At 38.0% G+C, this 25,904-nt stretch overlaps 3 protein-coding genes across 4 annotated transcripts in view; 1 reads left to right on the top strand and 2 right to left on the bottom strand.

Moving 5' to 3' along the window:
• LOC131430653 (band 4.1-like protein 5) overlaps positions 1–21,585 on the bottom strand; it is a 42,297-nt gene extending 20,712 nt beyond the window's left edge. Inside the window, exons 1-2 of one of the 2 annotated variants that reach the window (XM_058595792.1) lie at positions 21,004–21,585; positions 20,488–20,887 (exon numbers count right to left, since the gene is read on the bottom strand). In XM_058595792.1, coding sequence (XP_058451775.1) covers positions 20,488–20,643 — 156 coding nt within the window. In that variant the 5' untranslated portion in view covers positions 20,644–20,887; positions 21,004–21,585. Of the gene's footprint in view, positions 1–20,487 lie in introns of both variants that reach the window. The other variant, XM_058595781.1, reaches the window with a different exon arrangement.
• Positions 21,586–21,714: 129 nt separating this feature from the next.
• Positions 21,715–22,329, top strand: LOC131430685 (signal peptidase complex subunit 1). The gene is made up of 3 exons (XM_058595842.1): positions 21,715–21,873; positions 21,941–22,087; positions 22,145–22,329. Exons 1-3 carry the CDS (start codon positions 21,850–21,852, stop codon positions 22,271–22,273), a joined length of 300 nt encoding a protein of 99 aa, XP_058451825.1. The 5' UTR covers positions 21,715–21,849; the 3' UTR covers positions 22,274–22,329.
• On the bottom strand, positions 22,270–23,534 carry LOC131430678 (tRNA-uridine aminocarboxypropyltransferase 1). Its single transcript, XM_058595830.1, has 2 exons — positions 23,181–23,534; positions 22,270–23,123 (listed from the first exon to the last, which is right to left on the bottom strand). Exons 1-2 carry the CDS (start codon positions 23,367–23,369, stop codon positions 22,317–22,319), a joined length of 996 nt encoding a protein of 331 aa, XP_058451813.1. The 5' UTR covers positions 23,370–23,534; the 3' UTR covers positions 22,270–22,316.
• Between the last annotated feature and the right edge of the window lie 2,370 nt (positions 23,535–25,904).

The following is a 25,904-nucleotide window of genomic DNA, read 5'->3' as shown; positions in this document are numbered from 1 at the left end:
TAAGACGTCAAATCCGCCCAGACGTTTTTTTTTTGTTAAAAAAGTCGACTCTGTAACTTTTACATTTAATTTTTAATTATTTGTGGTTACGTCAAACTACTGAAAAAAACTCCAGCCATTTTAAGCCACACATCTTGGAAATGCATAAAGAAATGACGATGAGATCTGATGTTAAAAAAAGTTTTTTTTTGTTTGGAAAAAAATCTAAACTTTTCTAAGTATATAAAACATAAGCTTAATTTGGCAAGATGCCAAATCCTCCCAAAACTGAACAATTGGCTACATAGGTTTTTTTGTTTAAAGAAAAGACTCTGTGCTATTTACATTTGATTTTGAACTATTTGTGGCTACGTCATACAACTGTAAAAAAAACGTCTCTGGGACAAGAATAATATTTTTTGAAGTTTTAAATCTTGGAAATGCATGAAACGTCAAGATCTGGTGCTTTAAAAAAAAACCTTGTTTTGGAGAAAAATTAAAACTTTTCTAAGTTTATAAAACTTAAGCTTAATTTGGTAAGACGTCAAACCTCCTAAAACTGAAAAAATGGCTACAGACGTTTTTATTTATTAAAAAATCGACTCTGTGACGTTGACATTACTTGAATCGATATTTTTAGAATTTCTTTATCGATTTACAACCAGATATCGACGATTCGTGCATTTCTGAAACCAGGCAAGACGCACAACTTCGAAGACATTCATAAACAGAAACCGCTTAGCTTTGAAAAATTGAATATAAAGATGACTTGAATACATTTTATTGACATTTTTCCCACATAACTTCGCAAATCCGCATAACAAACTATAGTCGAATTTATTGTTGTTAATTCTTCAGAAATACTAAATTCGACCTCGTTTTTTTCTATCAATTCAATTGATGTTCGTGTCTCAGACAGTCCACTATTAAAAAAAAAACTTCTGTGGCCAATTGTTCTGTTCTATTTTGGATGGATTTGGTGTCTTACCACCACTTGCCTGTCCCGAAGTCACTAAAACGAATTCAAACTAATACACACGACACATTTTTCACGAACGCAAAGCAGCTGAATGTTGGTTTTATTTGTACTTGGTTGGTGCGAGGTTCGAAAAAAAAAATGGATTTAGGGGCACTTTGTGTTACCGGTTAGACTTGAAATAATGGTTTATGAAACTTTGACCTTCAGTAAAATGAGTCTGCACGCAATACGGCGAACGGAGCAATTGTTATTTCACGGTCAAGTTTTATGACGAAAAAATAAGATTTTTACTATCATGAAAGACTTTTAAAACCGTGCAATTTGCAAACATAAGGTTATGAAAATCTCTCAAATGTCGTTACCGAATGAACGATAGTGAAAAGGTTGGTATGTTCAAGTTTAGCCTCAATGATATTGTTTCGCAAATTTTTACTTTCGATATTTCAATTATTGACCTTTCCAGAATCCATTCTTTGTTGAGTAAAACTAAGCTGATGATGGTTTCAAGTAATAACAAAACAAAAATTGAAAAAACCCGAATAATGAAATTACTTCGATGTTCCAAAATATATATGTTATTTACTTTGAATAAATAGGAATCAGAACTAATTAGCTCAAGTGGCACGTTCCTCTTATTATTTGGAAGGGAACGAAAAAAGGAACATGAAAGGGAAGTGTGAAGTAGGTGAGGTGGGAAAACAGCACAAAACAAAAAGAAACAAATCGTTTTACGTCCCCGAAAGAATGCTGAACGATCTGCAGGTGCCAAAATGCACAGTTAATAAAACCAGTGTTGGTGATTGCCGAAAATTTGACAGAAGCTGCTATATTGCTATCTATATTGTATACAACATTTTCAATCCGGTAGAAGATGCTATAAGAACTCGAGTCTCTCAATACATGAACCGCGAGAGAATTTTTCTACATTTCTTCGCTCCACTTCATACTCTGAGTATTTCACGGCCCATGAAAAAATATACAGTCTGATAATGATCGTTGCTGTGTGGAATTATCGCAGAAAATCGAATCGATGGTTCATCTTGATGTTTCTCATACTAGGTTGCAATATTTCAAAACCCTTGTGTGGAGCATTCACATACATTTTCATAGACACAACTTATACAAAGGTTGTATGCACATAGTTAGAATAAGCGGCAATAGTGAAATGATTCTATCGCAATTATCAACTGCCTGTATAGAATCGGATCGCGAAACGAGAATAAGCGACCGTTTGTTGCTTCAGAGAGGATCTCCACAGCGGCGTGCTAACCTTTGATTCTCAGAAATGTCATCGAGAGAAATTCACTCTCGCACTGGTGTCTATTCTATGTTAAATGAGCCATGCCGGGTGTTTGTTGTTGCGATGTTCTCCATTTCTCTTTGATGGCACTGATTGAATCGTGTGAAGAGTAAAGATTGAACGTTCTTTGATACGATAAAAGCCATCCTTGAATAAAACCTTCAACCCCCGAGAAGATTTAGAGATTCTACAAAAGCGACACCATTCTTCATTCCCGAAAGAATGCAGAACGATTCACTGTATGTACGAGCAGAGGTATTTACGGCACCCCATAAGGGACAACACACAATTTAATAACACGGAACAATTGAGTGTCAAAAATAACAACCGAATTTTGACTATCAAATAAAGAAATAAAAAATGATTCTAGATTTAACTAAATTTATTTTTTTTTGTTTCCAGTTAGTAAAGAAGCAATTATAGTTTTTAAGATAATATTTGGAGCGCTGACTTTTCATAATGTTCCCCATCGTTGTCCACTTTTCGTTGTATTTTGCTCCAATGGAATCATCAATGGGTCATGAACGTCTCGCAGCAGAAATGCTTCCAGTGCGGATTGACTCAACACTAGAGCTATTTTGGTAAAGAGTTTTGTTTTTACGTGATTACGTTTGTAGCTTTTTCACAAATGGGCGGTACCAACGGCCACAAAAAAAATGCAACATACAGAATTTTGATGTCGATTATTTGATTTCGAATTTTCATATTTCAGTGAAAAATACTATCAAAATGCTGTACGGGACTCATTCCTGGCATTCGAAAGGGCTAAATTGTGGGATTCTCGACGATATTAAACATTGTTCGAAGCATTTGCCTCAAATGCGAAGCAGTCAAATGCTGGCTTTATTCGCACTCGTTTGGTGCGAATTTTGCACTTCGAAAAATGTTTAAAGCCAATCAAATTATTCTAGATATGCAGTAAATTGATGATTTTTTATCTCCGAAGAAACAATCTTCATAGTTCTTTACATAACATTTGGAACCGCTAGAAGAGTTGATTTTGCATAAGCTTAATGTTCTTCATCGTTGTCCACTTTTCGTTGTATTTTGCTCCAATGCAAACGACCATCAGCTTGATGACTTAATCGATTTTCTTGAGAAACTAGCGCTGAGAACGTCCCGCAGCAGAAACGCTTTCTGTGCGAATTGATTCAATACTAGAGCTAATGGTTGGGCGGTTCCAACGGGCACAAAAATAGCAACATACGGAATTTTGATATCGCTTATTTCGGATTTGCATGTTTCAGTGAAAGAAACTATCAAAATTCTGTACACTTATTTCTGACATTCAGAGGGACCAAATTGTGAAATTCTCTACAATATTAAACACTGTTTGGATCGATTACCCCATAATAAAGTATTCACGACAAGAAATACGTACAAGTTCGGTGGGAAAATAATAGAAGGCATAACAGAATATCGTCGGTGCCAAATCTCCGGTCATGTTATAAAAACTTTCTCACAGAAAGAACTGAGTACGGTCAGCTGTGCTCGGACGCTTCACAGTTCTAATAATAGCTCTACCTCTGTGACGCTTTGCAATAAGACGCTTTGCAGTTCAAATCGAACTGATACCATAGTAGTTCAAGTTGAATTTGTTAGGTGATAGTCGAATAAGACAGGTAATATATTTCCGCGACAACATTGTATAACGAATAACAACAGATTACAATGAGAAAAATTAAGCTTCAGTTCAGTCCACTACTATTGATATTTCGATTATCAACGATTCAAGATTGTCAACAAAAATATGAAATTTCGGTAACGCGGTAACGCGGTTCCCACGTCAACAGTTGTTTCAGCCAACATTTTACACCCACAAACGGTTGCAACGGTGACGATACGGTGCATTACGTGATACGGTTCCACACGATTCGAAGTCAAACTGTTCGGTGCAATATGGAGCTTGTTTTAATGTTATGATCAGTCGTTTCTTACTTTCAACTTTGTTCGCAATTTATCCGACCAGGAGAGCAAAAAGGAAAAAAGAAAACAAACTTTACAAACACATTAACAAGTAGTGCAGTCAGTTGAAATCCAGATGGTTTTTTTTATTCGACAATCTGAAATTCAACGTCCACTTTGATATTCCACAACAGCCAAAAGATAGATCGGCATAATCTGAACCAGCAAATACGTTAGATCACAGCTGGTTCAATATCTAGTGAATCAAAGCAAAAGTACGACGAGTGCAAAATTAAGTTACGTTAATTAAGCTGGCAGTTTCTGCTCGAAATAGAAATGAACTGTTATTTTCTGCTTCCGTAAATAAAAAACTTCTGGATGGATAAAAATAAGTTTACCTTTCAAATCTACTGAACAAATGTCACGTTGCAAGTCCATAATTACGTAAGTTTTATAGAATTGCTCTGGATGATAAAAGGCACGGTCGGTATTTACCGAAGTTTTAAATTACACTTATTGCTACCAACCAATATTGACAAAACACTGTCTGGCACATTCAACATTATCAGTCGAAGCTTATTGCAAGCAAACATTGCAGATAAAAAATTTCCGTCGTTCAACAATGAACTCCAACGCAGATAGCGAACGATCATGACACTGACCAACCTATGAGTACTGTTACAATTTAGTTTTTCGTTTACTTCTTCCATCGATTTGTCTTCGTTGGTACAGATAGATGATTATCTGCTTTTTTTGTCGTCTACTTAGCGGAAACGAACCTAACTACCTACCAAAATAAAAAACAAAACACCCCAACGATAAGACTCTTTGTTCCACTCCTGTGTGTCAGTCGCGTTGAATGAACGGACCGAGGAAGGAAGCAAAAATCTAACCTCAATCAAACGAAACTTACTTAACCTACCTCCTCCAACTCAACCAGGTGCCGGAATACAACCATCAACACGACGACGACGACGACGACGACGGCTAGCACAAAGTTAGTTCCTCCCGCGTATCGACTGTGTGTATTTCACATTTGCCGGTCAATGGGAACGAAAGTAAACTGTAAACAGAATTTCGATTTAACGAGGAGGAAGTAAAATAAACTTCGCAACGGCACATGATGATGATGATGATGGTGATGTCTATAGTGTCTGGTGGTTGGCCAGGTAAGCTACGACTTAGTCCGGTGTTGTTTCTGGTGTTGTTGGCATAGCGTTAGAGAATGTTTGAATTTGAATGGCGAATTTTTAGTAGTTGTATTTTTAATGGGATTAAAAGTGCTACGGAAGTAGAGTCTGTCTTGCGGTTTAAGTTGAACTGATAGACATTGATGTGTTGAAGGCGAAACGATCAAAGAATTAAGCCAATTATATCAATTTTGCACAAAGTGATCATATTTCAATCGAAACACTTGTATGTTCTGGAAATATTAAGAAAATTACCGTTTATGTTTTCACGTTTCGTCTTAGACTCATCAATGCATCAGCAGTTAATGTTGAACTGCTAATGCCACCTCACGGTTCAACATAAAACGCTAAGAAGACATGAAGTTAATGCTATTTACATTTTTGCCTTTCTCATATAGAAAGGTTATGCAATTACTGTGAAAACCGACTTTTGAACCGAGGTCCGGAGGGCCATGTGTCATATACCATTCGACTCAGCTCGTCGAGTACGCAAAATGTCTGTATGTGTGTGTAACGTTTTTTTGCACTAACTTTTCTCGGCGATGGCTGAACCTATTTTCATAAACTTAGATTCAAATGAAAGGTCGTGTGGTCCCATACAAAATTCCTGAATATTATTTGGATCCGACTTCCCGTTCCGGAGTTATGGGGTAAAATGTGCAAAAAATGAAAATATGTGTTCTAACTTTTCTCATAGATGGCGCGAGCGATTTTTATAAACTCATGTTCAAATAAAAGGTCCTGTGGTTTTATACGTAATTCCTGAATTTTATCCGGATCCGGAAATATAGGGTAAAGAGTGTTTAAAATTTTATACCATCACTGAAAAGGGCGAAAAACCGTTAAAAATTTTCTAAATCGACCTCAAATCTTCTTTCTTTTTCTTCTAGCTTTTATCAGTAGACGGTCACAAACCGATTTCGGTTATTCTTTTAGAAATCGAAGAAAATTTTTCTGAAGAATACCACAGTATTATATGTGATAGTATGATTGATATGAGAAAGGCATCATTACACCCAGTGCGGTAAAATTTCATTTTCAATCGAATAATATAAGATGAAAATGAAATTTATGGCCGCTGACCGTCAGCATATCCCTACTAATTCATTTGACTTTTGCTGCCATTTTCAAGTGAAGCTCCCGGAATTCATCGTCAGTTGAATAATCGTACCTAGTCATTTGAAGTTTTGCTTGCTCAGTTTCGAGTGCCAAGTAGTGTAGCTCCTTCATTGCCTTCGCTCTTGGTAGTAAGCAAGTTCGAACGAATAGAATTATAAATGAAGTAAAGTATTTAAAATGAAAACTGAAGGAGCAAACAATTAATTTATGTGTATTCTGTGATTGATATTTCAGTTATCTGATTAATCTTTCATCTATTATCTTGAACCAATTCGAATGTTTACATGAACCTCATTTGAAGGCCACTCTCACACTATTGAAAGAGATATTTTGTTACATCAAGAGATCAACTGACGGTGGTTAAACTGAGCCTCGATTGAAGAGAAACGAGTGATGAACTGAATGCTGCCCGTTCGGGCCGTCAGCAAACATTGTGTGTGTAAGAGAGTGAAGTTTACTGCATTAGAGAGATCGTCAATGTGTTCCACATTCAGTTTCAATTGAATTGAATGAAGTTTTACTGCACTGATTACACCACTAGGTGGATTAAAATAGGTTTTTATTAATATTGTTACTGAAGCCCCGAACGAAAAAACATGTGACGATTTTTTGGTCGTCATCTGATATTAGAAGGGGTACCATTTTCAGGGGGGTGGAGGGGGGGGGGGGGGGTAGGGGTTTCGTCCTTGCACGAAAAACCCAAGCGAAAGTAAATTTTGAGAAAACCTAATATTTGAGTTGTTTGTGGTTATCTCACATATCTCAAAATTATGTTGCTGCCGTTAATACAAGTCGAGATATTTACGATTAAGTTCTGCCCATTCTTCCATATGGGTAATTTTGAAAAGGCGCTCCATAGTAAAGTAAGTCGTATTCATGACAAAATTATTATTTTTATAAAACAAACAAGTATTTCCAACTATTTGTTCAACATACCAATCTATGTTATGGTTGTTATTACACGGAGAACCCTTCGATGATCAAATTGCGATATCGCAGTTTTTGATTTTTGCGATAGTTGATTTAACTAATTTATTTTTGATTCAACCAATATGGTTTTTGATTTGCATATATTCAAGTAGTTGAAAAATATGTTGTTTTGAATGCTGTCAAATGCCGGAGACAGTTGAAAGCAAAACAATAATTGCAATGCAAAATCAACAACTTTTTTAGTTGAAATCTGTTCGCGTCGCTTCAAAATGTCAATGAAAACAACATCGATGGTTAAAGCGTTTGGTGAAATTGTGTTCATTCGATTTGAGAAATTTATGATAACAAGTGTTTATCTAACAGCGGTGTTGTGATAAAGTTAACCTTGTTTGAGATGAAAAAGATTTAGTGACAAATTAGAAAATGTTAATGAATGATCATCTCGTAATCTTTCAGGTATACGCAAAAATTTTATGCTTCAAATTCGATCATTTATTTACTTCCAGCAGACTGTTTTACTTCCAGCTGTTTGATACCGATGATGATGTTCATGCATTAGCAATAAAACGCTTTTTGACATGAATTTAATTTATAAAAGTAACAGGAGCGAAGGGTTTCAAACACACAGAACGCGCTGCGATTGAATGGCGCGTTTGAATTGCCGTCGCAAAATTCCAATTCCCAGCGGTTGATGCACCCAAGCTCATATAAATTGACTAAAATTTTCGCAAATCAATAACATTGTTCGAATTGATTCAACTATTTGCAATGTCTAAAACAAATAAAACCGATCTATTTTTCAACTACCAGAATTTTGTTTCAATAACAACACCAGTTATTTCAACTAAAATATTTGTTGTAATTGAAAGGTATGTGTCCTCACTAATTGACAGCATTTTTTTTTCAAACTGTTAAATTAGTTGTTTCAACCATCGTTTCTGCTAATCGAAAAACAAAAATGACAGTTTAGTTAAAACAACAATCGATTAGTTGTACCAAATTTTAACCAATCGTATTCAGAAAATCAACTAATATTCTGGTTGAAATGGGATCGCGGGTGGTTCCGTGTACATTGTAATTTTAACGGATCATCGCGACACACTGGGGTCTCTTTTTACGCGGGAGATACGTACCACATAAAAAAAAGCGCAAAAAACTGCGTAACTTCGGAAATCCGCGTAAAAAAACATCAAAACTAGAGAAAAAAAATTTTTGATACCGAATATATTATAAATGAATCGTCCAATTTTTTTTTTTGTAAATCGGCTTTGGGACTTCGAGAATTTGACATCGCGTAAATTCGGAAATCCGCATAGTAAAAAACCACGAAACGAAGGAATTTTTTTTTTATTCCAAATGTCTTTGAAATGTCGATATCTGGTGTAATCTGAACATTTTATTTTGAAAAAAAAAATCGAAAATTTTCTAAGGGTCAAAGAGTTGACTTAAAAAAATTCAGTTTTTGCAATGACTGAGCGGAAATATATATTGGAGAAGCCAAGTGAAAGAAAAACTAACAGAAAAGATGAATTTTTGGAAAAAGATACGCTCAGAGACAGGACTCGAACCTGCGTTCTTAAGCATTCCGTGCATACGCACTACCATTTCGCCACTCTGATCTTGTTTTAGTCACTCTAAAACGCGAAACAGACATAGTAGCAACGTACATCGAACATGGTCTACATCCTGGCCGTCACCCGACCGATACCTTACATACAAACATCTTCTCTGTCCATCAAACACTAGTCCTCTCGCTTTATACCTATTTCTCCGATCAAGCATTGAGTAGGAGAGTGTATTTACAATCGCTTGTCACCTTCTTAATGGTGCCAGTCGCTGGCTGGACATCGTCAGCGACAGACCCCTATGAAGGTTGTATTGATTGTCTGCCATTTCCTACCAGAAGCAGATTGTTACGGAAAATCAAACCGCAATTGTTTTTAACGGTTTATTAATTTTTAGTTTGACGTAAAGCCGCCATGACTAAGTTCAGTTTTTGCAATGACTGAGCGGAAATATATATTGGAAAAGCCAAGTGAAAGAAAAACTAACAGAAAAGATTAATTTTTGGAAAAAGATACGCTTAGAGACAGGACTGGAACCTGCGTTCTTATGCAATTAAAAGATAATTTAAAAAAAATTTCGGGATAACACCAGATCTCGAATCATGGATTTTTCTAAGACAAAACAAGAAAAACTTCGAAAAACCGCGTAAAAAGAAACCGCATAAAAAACCGCGCAAAAAATACCCCAGTGTAGTTGATTTTTATCATTCAATTTATGATCTTGAAAAACAAGCAATAGCATGGAAGAAGAAAAAATACCAAATAAAACTTTTCTCAGAAACTAGCCGGAAATTGATAAAAATCATATTGTCAAAAAATGATGAGAAAAGATTAAAAAGAAACTGTTTGTTGAATGAAAAGATAATTTAGTACAATAGAGTATTTAGATGTGCAACGTTGAAAAAAAAACTGATAACTGAAGGAAAATAGAAGCCCTGCAATTGTCGCCTTTTACGACATGGAAGCAAGAACCCAATGGATCTATTCTTGGTTAAGTTTTTTCCGTCGGATTCCACACGGCATCTAGGCTGGTACTGTGCGGAGAAAGATAATAGGTTCTATCAATCTCCTAATGGACCCCAGCTTTTTGTTCAAATTTCAGATGCTGGTGTAGATAAATAAATGCTGGCAAAAAGTACTCCTCAATTGTGAATATCGGATAAATTTCACACATCAGTTCTATTTATTTTTTTCCCTTTATGGGCTGCTCTGGCCGAGGGGGGAATTTCACACATCAGTTCTATTTATAACCATTAAAATATTCAAAAAAAAACGAAGTTTTACGCCACTGAGTATGTAAAGCTACAAAAAATGTTTGTCCCATACAAAGTTCCTGAATTTTATTTCGATCTGACTTCCGGTTCCGGAATCACAGGATTATTATTGAAAAGGTATTTTTTATTCAGGCCTATTTGCGTACAAGCTTTACGTGGCCGAATTAGCCGATTTTTTAAATAATGTGTTTTTTGAAGTGGATCTCGTTGTCACTCTTTTTCTAGGAGGAGAGGAGCTTCCATTTCCCTCCTGCGAGGGTTGAGGGGCACTTTGTTCGTGACTCGTCTCGTCATCCATTGCCGCATCGGTGGGTTTGTTGTTGATTTCCGTCTTCTTTTCGTTTTCCTTGATGTTCGCAGTCTTGAGCTCGTTGCTAGTTGCTGTAGATGCGCCTTGTTGTACATTGGTTGCAGTTGCTGGTTGGTTTGATGGTGAATCAGGAGTACTGCGCTCACTAGTTTCCATTGATGCACGGTTGACCTTGTCTTTGGTTGAAGATGTCCTTTTCGCAGTTTCGGTGCAAGGTTTACCGTAGTGTGCAGGTTGTTCACGAAACTGGCATGTAACCAGCTGATTTTCATAGGTAATCAGCGTTTTACACGGATGTGTCCCACCTTGACCACAAATGATGTAAGATGGAATTGCCTTACGTAGATGCATACGTACCACTTGCACGCCATTCCGGATACCGGGGAAATAATTCCGCCATACTTCCCTTTCGATGGAAAGGATTTCACCGTACCGCGACATATTCTCCCGAACGTACTGATCGGTGACCGCCGGGGGAAGGTCATGCACGCGTACTTCTATGGCATTGTCCACAGGGATTTTGTATTCAATGTTATCACACTCAACACTGTGCACCTCGTTGTTAACCGAAGCGAATGCAATTGCATCGCTTTCACGTTTAAACATAATGTACACACAGTTAGACGCCTTGTTGAATTGAATCTCAGTTACTTTATTAGCGTCTAGATGCATTCGTTCTTTAAGTAAGATTTCAATTTCATTTGCTGCTGGTCTAACTTTGCAACGCTTGAAATCTATACAAATTGAATTTGGTCTTGTAGGCCAAGATTCCGGCTTTGTTAGATCGTATTTGACCATTCCGTACACTCTATTGTTCACTGTACTGTATTGTCTTTGTTTCTGTTGTTTCGACCGTAAATGATTTGCGACCGTAAATGATTTTCGACTGCGTCGTGTGAGATGCGAGCACGAACTGGAATCACAGGATGATTAGTTTTAAAAAATCCTATTTCAAACTACTTTCTCACTTTTCTCAGAGATGGCGTGGCCGATTTTTACAATCTTAAGCTCAAATGAAAGGTCTCACAGTTCCAAATAAAACTCCCCAATATTATCCGGATCTGATTTCCGGTTCCGGAATTTTAGAGTAAAATGTTTTAAAAATTTGACACCGTCACTTAAACTGGACTTAAAACTACACAAATTGATAGCCATTATCAGCAGGCAGAAATTATCATTTCATTATTTATCAGGCCATTATCAGAAATAGTGGTCATATATTCCGAAATGGATCCCACTCACTTCTCTTAGCGATGGTTTGACCGATTTCCGCAAGCTTAGATTCAAATGAAAAGGTCTTACGGTCTTATACGGAATTCCTGAATTTCATTTGAATGACTTTTGGTTCCGGAGAAACAAAAACCGTAAAAAATGTCTAAACTGAACTTAAAACTATACAAATCGAGAGTCATTATCAGTGACCTGCTAAACAAACCGATTCTGGCTATCCTGATTCCCGGGTTTCGATGAACGACGGGTTATAATAGTCATATGATGATCTTACTCACTTTTCTCAGAAATTGGATGTGATTAGAACAGGTTTTTGATTTCCGTTGACTGGTTCAGAAAGCACCAGAATAACCATGCCTTAAATTAAACAGGTTGAAAAGTACGACTAGCTGAACAATGCTATCTTTAGGCATGTCTCCAAATAATTCTAATCCTTTGAAACTGGTCCACTAAATCGCATCGATTTGCCGGTCTTGATTGTTGACGACAAATGAAAATCTGTTTATTCAGATTCACGGTATATTTCCTTGTTTACCGTTTTGGTAGGCTTGCTCGACCACAGCTGCATATTGCCTGCCAAAGTCAATATTTTTTGGCGAACTTGGCCTTTTAATTCGGCTTGAAATGCTTCTCTGCGCTGTTCTGTTGCATGGCAGTAGGAAAAGGCATTCGGAAAGCTGCTTAAAGTCTTCCGGTGCATCAGTTTCATCGATCAGTTAGCCGTCACATTCTGGGGAACAGTTTTCACCTTGCCGGTGCTAGGAAGTATGCACGAAAGTCGGAGACATTTTTCATTTTTCTGGTCACAGTACCTACCGAAAGATCTGGTCTCGTCTGCAATATTTGCTTCACCTTCGCGTACTTCTGGTGGTAACTGAGATCCATTTTTGTTCCACTCCCAGATGCGAGCAAATAAGTGTGTTTTAAATCGGATTCGACTCGATAATTTCTATATCAAACGCCTAAGAAAAAAGAAACACACCACACTTCAATTCGAATTAACACATTTCATATATTTCAACAATGTTTGACTGCTTCTACTCATACCGTACGTATGATCCCGTCCGGTAAAGATGCCAACATCATGATTCACTCATTAGCTCATCTTTATCATCGCCATCATCATCATCATCATAATCAACTTGGATGCGCATTTAGAGCCGGGTGTCAAATGCGCACCAGTGTTGATGTTTTAATGATACAAACAAAAAAGAGCATGGAGATAACAACAACAATTACGACTATTGTTCTCAGCGGCCCAGACTCGATGGTGGCTGTGGCTGGTGGAAAATCATCACACATGAACAGTGCAACCGCGGTAGCTTGAATCTATTTCTTTGTGACACTCGGGCATGTGATCCGTCGGTAGAAGCTCTGTCACTTGCCAAGGTTATACTGTACTGCGACCGGAGCCCGACCGAAAGATTGTCTAACAATCAAAACTGCATTATTATTGTTTTGTTATATAAGACGATGTTTGCCACTGGAAATCATTGCTTCGTATTCGTCACCTACGCTGCTCTGTGTGAAACCAGCAAATCAGCGGCCAGAATATGTTTTGCGTTTTTGTTTACATCATGAATCGTATTTACGTTTGCCTTCAGCATGAACGTGTTCGACTAGAAAATAAGAATGAAACCATCACTTTTATCATCGGTATCTTGAGAAAATCTGTCCGTTTATGCCTGACTTGGGATAGTTTCTTCGTGCTTCCCACTGACCTAACGGTAAATAATTTACGTTTCATCGTTTTGCTTCGGACCCGAAAGCTTCCATGTAAAAACGACATCATAGACAACACGAAGCCTACTGCGATGAGTGCAACAGCCGCACGCACGTTTTGCGTGCCTTTGTTATTATGCGTTTCTGTCGTGTCGCCCTTCCGTACTATTCTTCAGTTCGAGACTCCTCTGATGCGCGAATCGGCTTACTTTGATTGCATGTGCCGCAACGATTTAGGCTACGATGACCGAAAAAAACAGATGCTTTCCGGGGCGAGGGATTTAGTGTGGCTTTTCGATGACAAACTGGTTGCTGGAGAAGAGAGTGCACGAGCTTAATGTCGGTACTTTCAAGTGGAAAACCGTTGAAGTGCATTCCACTGTAGTGCATTGTTAAGATATGTTATCAATCGTGAAACTGGAGCTGAATTCTTGATTTTGTGCGCTGGAAGTCATTGCATAATATATACACTCGTATTTATCTAACAGTTCGGCTGAAAAGTTCGTATCGTTTAATAGAAACACACATTTTTTGCCAAAATTCGTTTTTATTATTCAACATAATTGCCATCAGAGGCGATACAGCGATTATAGCGATCTTCCAACTTTTCGATACCATTTTTGTAGTACGATTTGTCCTTTGCCTCAAAATAGGCCTCAGTTTCAGCGATTACCTCTTCATTGCTTCTAATTTTTTTACCAGCGAGCATTCTCTTGAGGTCTGAGAACAGGAAAAAGTCACTGGGGGCAAAATCTGGAGAATACAGTGGATGAGGGAGCAATTCGAAGCCCAATTCGTTCAATTTCAGCATGGTTTTCATCGACTTGTGACACGGTGCATTGTCTTGATGAAACAAAACTTTTTTCTTCTTCAAATGAGGCCGTTTTTTGAAATTTCGTCCTTCAAACGCTCTAATAACGCTATATAATAGTCACTGTTGATGGTTTTTCCCTTTTCAAGGTAGTCGATGAAAATTATACCATGCGAATCCTAAAATACAGACGCCATAACCTTACCGGCCGATTGTTGAGTCTTTCCACGCTTTGGGTTCGGTTCATCGCGTGCAGTCCACTCAGCTGACTGTCGATTGGACTCCGGAGTGAAGTGATGGAGCCATGTTTCGTCCATTGTTATATATCGACGAAAAAAATCGGTTTTATTTCGATATAACAGCTCCAAACACCGCTCAGAATCATCAATTCGTTGTTTTGATCGATTGCGATCTCACGCGGCACCCATTTTGCACAAAGCTTTCTCATATCCAAATATTCGTGAATAATATGTCCAACACGTTCTTTTGATATCTTTAGGGTGTCAGCTATCTCGATCAACTTCACTTTACGGTCATTGAAAATCATTTTGTGGATTTTTTTCACGTTTTCATCGGTAACAGCCTCTTTTGGACGTCCACTGCGTTCATCGTCTTCGGTGCTCATATGACCAGTACGAAATTTTGCAAACCACTTACGAATTGTTGCTTCGCCCGGTGCAGAGTCTGGATAACACTCATCAAGCCATGTTTTGGTATCGGCGGCACTTTTTTTCATGAAAAAGTAGTGCTTCATCAACACACGAAATTCCTTTTTTTTCCATTTTTTCACAATAACAAAAGTAGCTTCACTCAAAATGCAATATCTCACAAACTAATAATCAGACAGCTGTAAAATTTATACACGTATCTTTTGAAGGTTGGTACTAACTGAAAATGGTATGGATTTAATTCTAGTGGCGCCCTCTCATAGAAACGATACGAACTTTTCAGCCGATCTGTTATACGCAAAAAGAATTTTTACCCAAAAATGAGATTTTTCTCCAAATTCGATGACTGACGTCTGATTGAAAAAGAGCAATTGTCTAGCATATTCGCTAACATAAACTAAAATCTGTCTTGCGCTTCAACACATTTTTTTTTTCTATCGGAACTTAGTCCAATAAACGATTGCCATGTCCGGTGCCACGAAAAAGAAGAGTTTGGCCCTGAACAAAAGACCTGCTGCTTATGCGTACAATATCCGGGCGCGTTGGAGTGTCGAAAAGAAAAATGCTTTCCTTTCGTGTTTGCGCTTCTTTCGGACTTTCTTAGTTCGCATCTCATCACGATTGCTAGCTTTTATTTGGCAGCGAAAAAAAAAATCGAGTATCGGATGAGATTTTTTGGCATTGCATCTTACCGAGAGAAAACGCAGACTTTTTAGTTTAATTTTCGTTCCACGTGTTTCATATTTAATTTATTTCGCTCTCACAACGCGCAGCGGAAGCGTTTCAAATTAATTAACCGATGTACGGTCTACTGTTCGCGCTACCGCCCTGCCATCGAGTAACTATCAGGATGTCCGTTGGCCTGCAGATCTGGAAGCGTACGAACAGACAGACGATGTGAAGAATGGCTCGCACTGATCTCAACTGTCAGATGGCGACACTAAGATAAGCATCACCTGACTGGGGAGTGCATACATTTGACGCTCGACTGTTTCGGTTTCAGTTGAGCAGTAATGCAGAGGAAACGGGAGTGGTTTCACTTTTTTTAGTCAAGATTCCACCTTCACTTAGTTTTTTAAGCTGTTGACATGTTCAGATATTGTACGAGAAATGAGACCAAACCAAAATTTTTTATTTAGAAACTAATTGAATTTTTTGGTAATACTCAGCCTGCATCTGAAAAATATTATAATTTCGGCAGCCGGCTGCCTAGAGATTATACACATGACAGTTCAAATTTCAGAATAAATGTAGTGATCAAAGCCAAGACAAGCGAGCGTAAAGATATGTTCTTCAAATTGTCTGCTGAGCCCCAAATTTAGCAAGAATATCTCCCTTTTGATACTCTTGCTATATGTCCAGCTACATGATATTCTTGCTACATGTAGCTCACACTTTGTATAGCCATCTGCAAAAGATCGATGCAAATTCCAAGTTGCGGATTCCGGAATCGGGAATAGAAAACCAAAGAGGCTTGTTCGCGACAAAATCTGACCAATCGAAATAACGTATATCTCTGGAAATACTTCATAAACGCGTGAAATATTTCGCAGACTAATAAACGTGGTGCTACAAGCTTTTAGATCGAACACGGTGTCGAAAGAAGAGCCAATGCTAAAAGCAATTGTATGATTTCGCAATGAAAGTCTAGATCTGTCAGTAAGAAAATTTGCAAAAGAGCTGTCCATAACATTCCTAAATCTATCGATACACGTTTGACAACAGCCAGGAATGCTTTGGCGAGTTTACCTGCATGATAATGACTTTAAGTAGCTTCCTGGAATGTTTTTTTATACCGTCATGCAACGGATCGGCGTAGAGCAGCATTTCAGGACGAAGAAAAAGGCCAAGTTTCCCGAAAAATATTTGATTTGGCAGGCAATATGCAGCTTTGGTCGAGCAAACCAAAGCTTCATCACTACCGAAACTGTAAACAAGGAAATATACCGCGAGGAAAGTCTAAAGAAGCGTCCATTCCTAGGCAGCAATGTCGTTCTCTCGCTATTCTAGGCTGATTTGGCATCTTGTCACTACACCAAATATGTTTTGGAATGGTATAAAGCGAATGGAGTCCATGTTGTACCGAAAAAGGCGAATCCACCTAACTGCCCGGAGTTGAGACAAGCTACAACTTTTGAAAATCTTGGACAAAAGCAGCTAAATCGGTTGCAGACCCTAATGGCTGTTAATAACTAAAAAGTTCGTAGTTTCTTGCAGCCTAATTGTAACTGTAATTAGTCTTAAGATGATTAATAATGCATATTTAAATGAATAAAAACGCATCTTGGATTGAATTACCAGAAAATTTGTTTTGTATTATTTCAAATTTAGTCAGTCCAGATTTTGTCGCGAACAAGCCTTATACCCAATGGGACCCCTAATGATGCACTGGTTGACCGGAAATCAGGTCGGCAGGGAGTTTATTTAATCACAAACTAAAAAGTCCTGAAAATGTAGAATAATGCATCGACCATTTTAAAGAAAACGAGATTGGAACGCATTGTTGTTCATGGAAATGTCTGATCTTAGATTTTTTTTAATTTTTCATCGAAACGCTGAAATATGTGTTAAAATAAACAAACTGACCCGGACGATATAGGAACAAGCTTCGAACAAGGCAGAACCTTGTGGATATTTTAAGAGCTATTATGTCAGGCATTTTTCTGTCTTCCCAGATTATTATAAAAAAATGATATTCTTTTATAATTTCGGGGTCAGCATTTAGATAGCCAGAGAGATTAATCGATGAGATCAGCGAAATGCCGTCCATCTATTAGAACATGATGTCGATCGGAACGATTCGTGTTACGGAGAGGAGCAATTCCAGTCGGCGGCAAACATGTAGAGGCACTCTCCTCAAATAATTGAGCAAAACAAACACGTTCGGAAATACTAACAGTTCCAATGATTATAAAACGGAATAAATAGTGACCGACACTGAACGAACCAGACTTGACCCTGACGCTGAATTTAAATATCAGTCAAACCTGTCACAGTGATAAAATAATCCGAACTTCCTACAACCTGAATCTATTTGTATTTTCAACTATTGTGAAATGTTTCCACGGTCTAAGACAATGACTCCAGCAGTATTGGTGTATTAAAGGTACGTTTGAAGTTTCTTTTCGGCACTAAATAAATAATTACCATTGGAAACGAAATGGACATTGAACTTACTGACAGTGAGAGGCGGATTTTCACTTCCCCCAACAGTGTGCGCGGCAAACTTTTATTTGTACCATCTCTTCCCGGGCAACTTTTCCGACAAGCCATGGGCACGGTCGGTTATAGCGCTTCAGCTTCTGCGAAGATCGATGAAGTTACCGACGTCAGCAACCGAACACCGTAATGCAAATGCAGAGGAAAGATGGTGGCGAGTCGAAAAACCAAACAAAAATTGACCCATTTTCTCCTCAATCAGAAACAATTTTCTCAATACAATAATTACGATCGTGTGCGCTGCTCGGAAGTTACCGGGGGGAAAAAACTCTCACCAACATCCGACTGCCGTCGCCGCCACCGCCAAGTCAGTCAGTCAGTCAGTCAGTTAGCCTGTGGATGCCGATGAACTGCAACCCAACTCCAAATGGGAGGATGGGAGAAATAAGATAAAGTCTTAGCCGCTAGCAGCACGATTCTCTGAACGGAGAAACAAAAACAACACCTGAATAGGGCGGGCAGTAAAATCAACGCTAAAAGTAGGGTGAGGTACTTGTTCCGATTTCAAATTCGTTACGGTTTGAATTTTGTTTCGGCGTTTCGCAATGTGCTATCGATGAATTGTTTCATTCGACAAATAAGTTTAGAAGGGAGCTGGCATGGTAAATTATGTTCACGTAACTAATTTATTAATCGATACTGATCATTGCTGATCTCGTACCTATGATAAGGTAAAGTAGAACGATCAAGTTGAGGACAATCTACAAAGTTTCCGGGCTTCACGTGGCTAGCGACGAGCAGCCATTTACAGAAAAAACAACCATCCTTCAATTGATTTAGGTTGGACAATGTTTGAACCATCTAGTTATATATGGTATAGCCCAATTTGTTAATGTATACAATATAATATAGTACAATGCGAATTAAAAAATTACGAAACATTTCACCGTAGCAATTGGTATGACAGGTAATGAAACGGCAGCTATTTTCTTTGCGACAATATTATAGCCAATTGTGGAATAAATTGATAGACGGGGCGAAAAACATAACCCTAGAGTAACATATTATTGCACTACTCAATTAATATAATTATATGGTTATCCTATATGATTTGAAAAGAACACACTTCATCTTTTTACTTGGGCTTGGTACCGGCGTACTTGAGACTCACACCTATTCGTTGTTTTTATTCGGATAGGATTTAGAAATTCGAATTTAGAAAGTAAGGCTTAATACCGGTGCACCTAAAAGTAAGTAATTATTGTGCAGTTATTGGAATCTTTTAATAATACATTAGGTAATAGTATATTTGAAAATTAAAAAACGTCAATCTTTAATTTTTACATTCCTACACATCTGCATTGAATTGACACGTACTCCCACAAATGCTCTGCATACTGCTTACATTTATAGGTTCAAATTTAGACTCAAATGAAAGATCTTATAGTCTCAAAGGTTTCTATGAAATTTAAAATGAATCCGAATTTCCCGATTGATAGGAATATGAACGTAGAAAATTTCAAACTATCATCTGAGGTGACGATCCAAAGAAAGTGGATCATAAAATGAACTAGTGAATATCGAAACGAGCGGGAGGAGAACATTTATGATGCTATAATTGAAAAAACGACCTTCGATTCCCACTATACGCATCTTATCGCTGGCTGCTGGTAATCCAATCACATGTTGTCACATCTGGCTCAGAATTATAAAGCCCATCATCAATGTGCAGTTGCTGCCATAACTAGGGCTATTTTATTATACGTCATCTCATTAGTAGAGTCGCCATACTATTTTGCCGATTACTCCATTTTTAATTAACAAATTGTGATAAAATTGGATACAATTTCTTTGCTTCGGCTCTAAGTAATGCCGCAGTAAAAAAGCTTGACAATACTGCTGTTATTGCGACGGGAAATCGTGAAGCGAATGAACCTATTTTAATCTTAATTCTTGGGGTCAATCTATCGAACAGAGACAGCAGATCTGGGTAAAACTATTGGACTACTGGAACCATTAACCTATGATAGAAGATAACCGATGTAGTTAATGGGAATATACCTCGATTTTCCGAGTAGATGAATGAGTGCTTTAGTTAAACAACTAAGTAGTAATAGCAGTTACATTTTAACAGCTAATGCTTTGATGATTCGAAGGCGAAACGTAAAAAACACATCAACCTTTTCAGTGAACTCTGAAGAAGTAAATAAGTGTTTTTAGACACTTATTTTTTTAAAGTACGATAATGTTAACCTATTATTTTAAAATTTATTCTACGGGTTTCTGAAATTAAATATTAAATTATTCAATGTTTTGAGTGTTCCGGTCAACTCCCGATCGACCTACCGTTAAATCCACCGACAGGTCCGTGTTATCCAGTAGAATCACCCGACAGGGAACTAAATTTTTGTTGTTCGGAATCCGCTGGGATTTAATTTGACTACTGGCCGTATCTGACCCAGGGACATTCCGAGTCTTTCTTCGGCTCAGGAACCTCAGCATCGTAGTTTCCGTTTACTCCTTCCGTAGACACGAAAAGAACTCAGCTGCCATCAAATCGTACCAGATCCAGAAATCCAGAAGCTAAACGATCCACGATTTCGGTGATCTCACAAAGCAGCAGCCAGTCACCTCCACGACGGCCACTAGCAGGCCAGAAGCAGTGACACAAACACCAGCACACTTTTTTTTCTCGATACTAACTCGTAGGAAACCACTCTCCCTGTTATCGCACTTTTCGATTTTCCTGCTTACATTACACTCTCGAATGCCTGCTGGACCTCATTCACAGGCACGACGGGACGGACCGAAAACGATGGGCCAACACAACACAGACCACTCTTCTTGGAAACTTCTTCAGACCTGTCCGATATACGCCTTCCTTTCTGCTTTCTTTCTTCTCACTCACACTACCGGAATCGTGCTTGCACACCACGACTTCTTATTAGCTAAATAATACACCTTCTTTTTTCATCCATCAGCCTAAAAGGCCAACCAGCAAAAAAAAAAGCGGAGCAGTAGGCTCCAACTGCGACCAAACTCCACTGGTTTTTCCTTCTAGATTCTAGACTGCCAATCCAACCAATGCAGCCATCGTCATCACCATTATATAGCAGTATCGGAGGGGAGCCAGTTTTTTCTGCTTCTTTCTCTCCGCCAGCGCAAATTGCGATTCTAGCCCCCAAACATTACGGACGGACACTCGAAAGACGCACACGCCACTAAATCCTAATTGAAATGAATAATCAAATTAACCGACACCGCACCGCGCGAACGGAATCAACCAAATTTACAGCAAGTGATTAGTTTTCATCCGACTAGGCTTCACAAACAAAAAGGTGAATAATAATAAAATCGAACATAAAAGAAAAAAACGCGACGGACAGCTTCACGGAAAACGACTTCCTCACGACGAAGAACACGAAACTCAACTGAACTGAACTGGCGATCGTGAAGTGAAAAGCAGAAAAAACCATAAAGCCGCCTGTGCGATGTTTCTCAACGAGTTCTCGTTTCGCTCTCGTATACGTGCTGTCAAAACGACAGCCGACTTTGCGATGTTTTATTCGATGACTGACCCGCTGTCAAAATAGTTCGATCTGTCGTGGCTTGTTTCGTGCACTGACTGACGTGGTTGGGCTATATTTGCAACAAAACTGTACATTTAATATTATTTTCAACGTTTCTGTTACCGATAGTATTTCAAAAATGTTGAACATTGCTACCCACATGGTAAGTTATTGGAAGAAATCCCGCGGGCAAGCATTTAATTACAACCATACAATGTTACACTTTCCAGGATTACGAAGGGCAAGGCCGCGCCGAAAAGCTATCCCGTGTAATCATCACACTTTTCGGAGCAGTCGGACTTATATGGGGCTTCGTTATACAGCAGTTCTCCCAGACGGTGTACATTCTGATCGCTGGCGTCCTACTGGCTTCGATTGTGAGTAATTCTTTCTAGACTAACAACAATCATGACAAAACCCTTTCGCAATTCCAGCTGACCATTCCACCGTGGCCAATCTACCGTCGAAAACCGTTGAACTGGCAGAAACCTCGCCCCGAATCTCAAACAGCAGCAAGTGGATCTTCGGAGCAGGAAAGTACGAAAAAGAAAAGAAAAAATTAAAATAAATTAGAACTTTATTTCATCGGAAAACAATAAAAAAAAACTAAGTATCGGTATTCTGCTGCTCCAGTTGCTTTTGGTACTTGTCTTCCAGAAACAGTGGCCTCCGGTATGCTCTCAGTGTATGATGCTCGTAGTATTCGTGTATTAAATTGTACATATGCAAAAAGAAAAACAGTAAATCGTCGTACTGTCCGTTGTACGGTTCCAGTTCTTCCAACTTCGCAGTACTAAACTGCCGCACTTTATCATGGGGGAAATTCAAATATCCCAAATGCTTTAAACCCTCGTAACGGGAATCTAATCCGTAGGCAGTGATGTGCAATTCAATCAGAAACTGATGAATGGCTTCTATCGTAGCTAGGAACCATCGGGGACTGTTTTTCTGGTGTCGCCAGAACTGTGAGATCCGATTCTGTATTACAACTGTTCGCAAGCAAGCCACTCGACTGTCTTTGTAGATACCGCGACACTGACTCCACGTACTATCAATGAATACTGCCTTACGCACTGGAAAACGGTGCGCCAACTGTTGCTGAAAGTTAGGCTCCTCGTCTAGTTCCGCTACAATGTCGTTCAAACGACACCGCAGTAACGTTCCCATGTGATGTCCCTTGGGAAGTCCATAATTTTCTTTGAGCTTCAGTGGTTCGTCGCTGAACAGGCTTGCCACCGTAACCGCACTGGGTGTTGGAAATATTAGCACAACTCCCTCCTCTTGACGATAGTCTGGTATGTCCGGGTAGGTATAAATCCTCACGTCCTCCGGTGCCAAAATGGCTGCATGAATAGCCGTACTTTTACCTTCGATCTCATTCTTGTGTTTTATAATATCGATCTGGATTGGCAACTAAAATCAAAATCAGATTCGAATTGTTTGCTGTGAAATTGCGACATCTTTGCTAACCTTAACAAACGGTAACCTGTGCTTCAGTGCCGCCACCGGAACATAACAGTGATAGCAGAAGAACTTGCGAGACTTGCCGCACACGGTACAAGCACTTCGGCCCTCGACGTCTTTCAGAAAGCCGGTTTCCGAAATTCGCATCCCCAAAAAGGGATTCTCCGGTGGATCTGCTGAGCCAGACTCTGCCATAGAACGGATTCCTTAAGCTGATCTATTGTAACTGAAGCCAAAAAACTATCATGATACTGAATGTGAGAAAATTTTAATTTTTTTTAAAAGTTTTCTATAGTTGGTTAAATTTAAACCGATTTATTATTAATTTCTAGTTTATTCTTTACGTATGGACTGTCGTTTGTCAATACAATCACCAACAGGGATGCCAAATCAAATTAAAAAAAACCGCTCTTTCCAGTTTGGTTTTCAAATGTTAGCCCACTTAAATTGCTTTAATGTTCCGCGAGTTTGGATAATTAGGAGAGCAATTTCATCCGAAAAATCTAGAATTATGTCACAATTATTACCATCTTTTAAATATATGGATTTTTTATCCTCGATTACATTCATTTCCAATGTAGTTGCGTTCGGATTCATTTACCAAAGTGGCATCCTTGTTAATCAATCTGCTGAATGTACACTGAACCAAAAACCGAAAAAAAATTAAGCTAAAAAGTGTATACCGACCTTAATGTAACACACAGAGTTTCGGATAAATAACAAATTGATAAGTTGACTATTACACCAAAATTCAGCTATTTCAATTGTTTTAAAGAGTTCTCACAAAAGAACGTTTGTGGAAAAAGGTTTTTACTAAATTTATCTGCACTAAGTTATGACCTTATCGGTCTAGCTCTTGGTATTCAGTGGGAAAAAGTTGATGAATATTCGTAAAGAATTCGAAATTTAAGGCCATCGTCCAAGTACCATGCGCGCGGGTGGTTTTAGGTAATTTTCGAAGGAAATTTTGAAAAATTTGCCAAAACCAAAAACATACAGACCTTTGAAATACTTTTATCTATCTACATGGTGAAAATGGCTGGAAAATTCGGAGGATTTTCCGAGTCTTATCAAAAATAGCACTGAAAAAATTAGATTTTTTTGTAATTTTTCACAATTATTTGAAAAAAAAAATTCGATGGAATGAAATTTCGATAAAACCTTATGCTGGCAACAAGGATCACATTCGGAAACCTTTTTTAAAACCTTTTCACGCTTTTCATGGAAAATCAACGAATTTCATATAACCGATTTCGTGGAAATTTTTGAAATTCAAGGATTTTCTATGAAAAGCGTGAAAAGGTTTTCCAAAATGTGTCCGAATGTAATCTTTGTATCCATCATAAGGTTTATTTGAAAAAAAAATTATGTCATCGCATTATTTTTCCAGATAATTGTGAAAGATCACGAAAACACTCATTTTTCAGAGCTATTTTTGATAAGACTCGGAAAATCCTCCGAATTTTCCAGCCATTTTCACCCTGTCGATGGATAAAAGTATTTCAAAGGTCTGAATGTTTTTGGTTTTGGCAAAGTTTTCAAAATTTCCATCGAAAATTACCTAAAACCACCCGCGCGCATGGTACTTGGACGATGGCCTTAAGTAATGCTCAAAAACTAAGCGTTTCGTATGTGACAATGACGAAATCATTCAATGGAATATTTAGTAATGGCCGCACAAATCGCGATTCTACTCGTCTTATCCCAGGTAAAGCACAGTAGCTTTTGGGACTGCTTTAATACTAACTTTGTACCTTGGAAAGAAGTTAAGTGTGGTAGACTGGAATGGCACAATGACGCTGAAATGTAGAGGCGCTGCTTGTTTAGAGATGATTCTTTCAGTCAGATCTGTAGGTAGGAAAATTTTTAATCACTTCACCTTTTAACGATTTCCTATAAAAACGGGCAAATTCATTTGAAAAATCATAGTAGAAGTTGAAGAGAAAGTTTTTACTCTGATGTGGTTATGTTGATCTTAATTTATTGTGCTAAAACTAACGTTTATTTAGAGATGAGCATTATTGTACTTGGTTCTAAATATCTAAAATAGATGGTATTCGATCGCTAAACATTCTATTATTCGAGAAATCATTATTGCACTGGTTTCTGTTTAAAAAAAATGCTGGTCCGTAAAAACCTAACCTTACCCAATTTCACACATATCTGAAGATTTTTCATTGGCAGGTGTCGCTACCGGTAATTCAGCTTTGCGACAATGTGCCAAATAGTGTGATTTTATGGGAAGAACAATTTATTTTATGACACGAAAAATTATGGATTATTTTACCTTCATTCATTGTAATTCTATTTGATTCTTTCGACTTTTTTTCATGAGATAGGCAAGCTTTAGTGAACGCTTAATGAGTATCTCTTTGAAGCATGAAAAAAAGGAAATGGGTAAAAATAATTACCAAATCGACTTGTGCGGTATGTAAGCTATTCCATTCAAATTCCAAATTGACGATGTTTTTTTTTGGTTTCCTGCAGCATTAAACAATTTATGCTGGAATTCCAAAAAGAACTGATCTTTTACTAGTTCTCAATATCCGAAGAACTTGAAGATTTAATTGGCCTTCTAACGACAGTTCGACATGTAGATAGCGCTGTACAAACAATGATGTTTGTGTTTATTCTCCATTGAATTTTTATTTATTTGTAGTTGAAATTCGAATAACCAAAGAATATTCTGTTGTAATTAGGAAAAAAAAAACATTTCTATCAATTAGAATT

This window comes from Malaya genurostris, chromosome 1 (assembly GCF_030247185.1).
Source record: "Malaya genurostris strain Urasoe2022 chromosome 1, Malgen_1.1, whole genome shotgun sequence".
NCBI classification, from domain to species: domain Eukaryota; kingdom Metazoa; phylum Arthropoda; class Insecta; order Diptera; family Culicidae; genus Malaya; species Malaya genurostris.
Note: the sequence above shows the minus strand (reverse complement) of the source record. Positions and strands in the feature narration are given on the sequence as shown.

What these genes read in the sequence shown, in the direction of transcription:
- LOC131430678 (XM_058595830.1), bottom strand. Translation starts at nt 23,369, where the DNA reads ATGGCAGAGTCTGGCTCAGCAGATCCACCGGAGAATCCCTTTTTGGGG. An exon ending in ACAGGTTACCGTTTGTTAAG is followed by an intron (nt 23,124 to 23,180) that starts GTTAGCAAAGAT and finishes TTTTGATTTTAG; the next exon opens with TTGCCAATCCAGATCGATAT.
- LOC131430685 (XM_058595842.1), top strand. Translation starts at nt 21,850, where the DNA reads ATGTTGAACATTGCTACCCACATG. An exon ending in TGAACATTGCTACCCACATG is followed by an intron (nt 21,874 to 21,940) that starts GTAAGTTATTGG and finishes TACACTTTCCAG; the next exon opens with GATTACGAAGGGCAAGGCCG. An exon ending in GCGTCCTACTGGCTTCGATT is followed by an intron (nt 22,088 to 22,144) that starts GTGAGTAATTCT and finishes TCGCAATTCCAG; the next exon opens with CTGACCATTCCACCGTGGCC.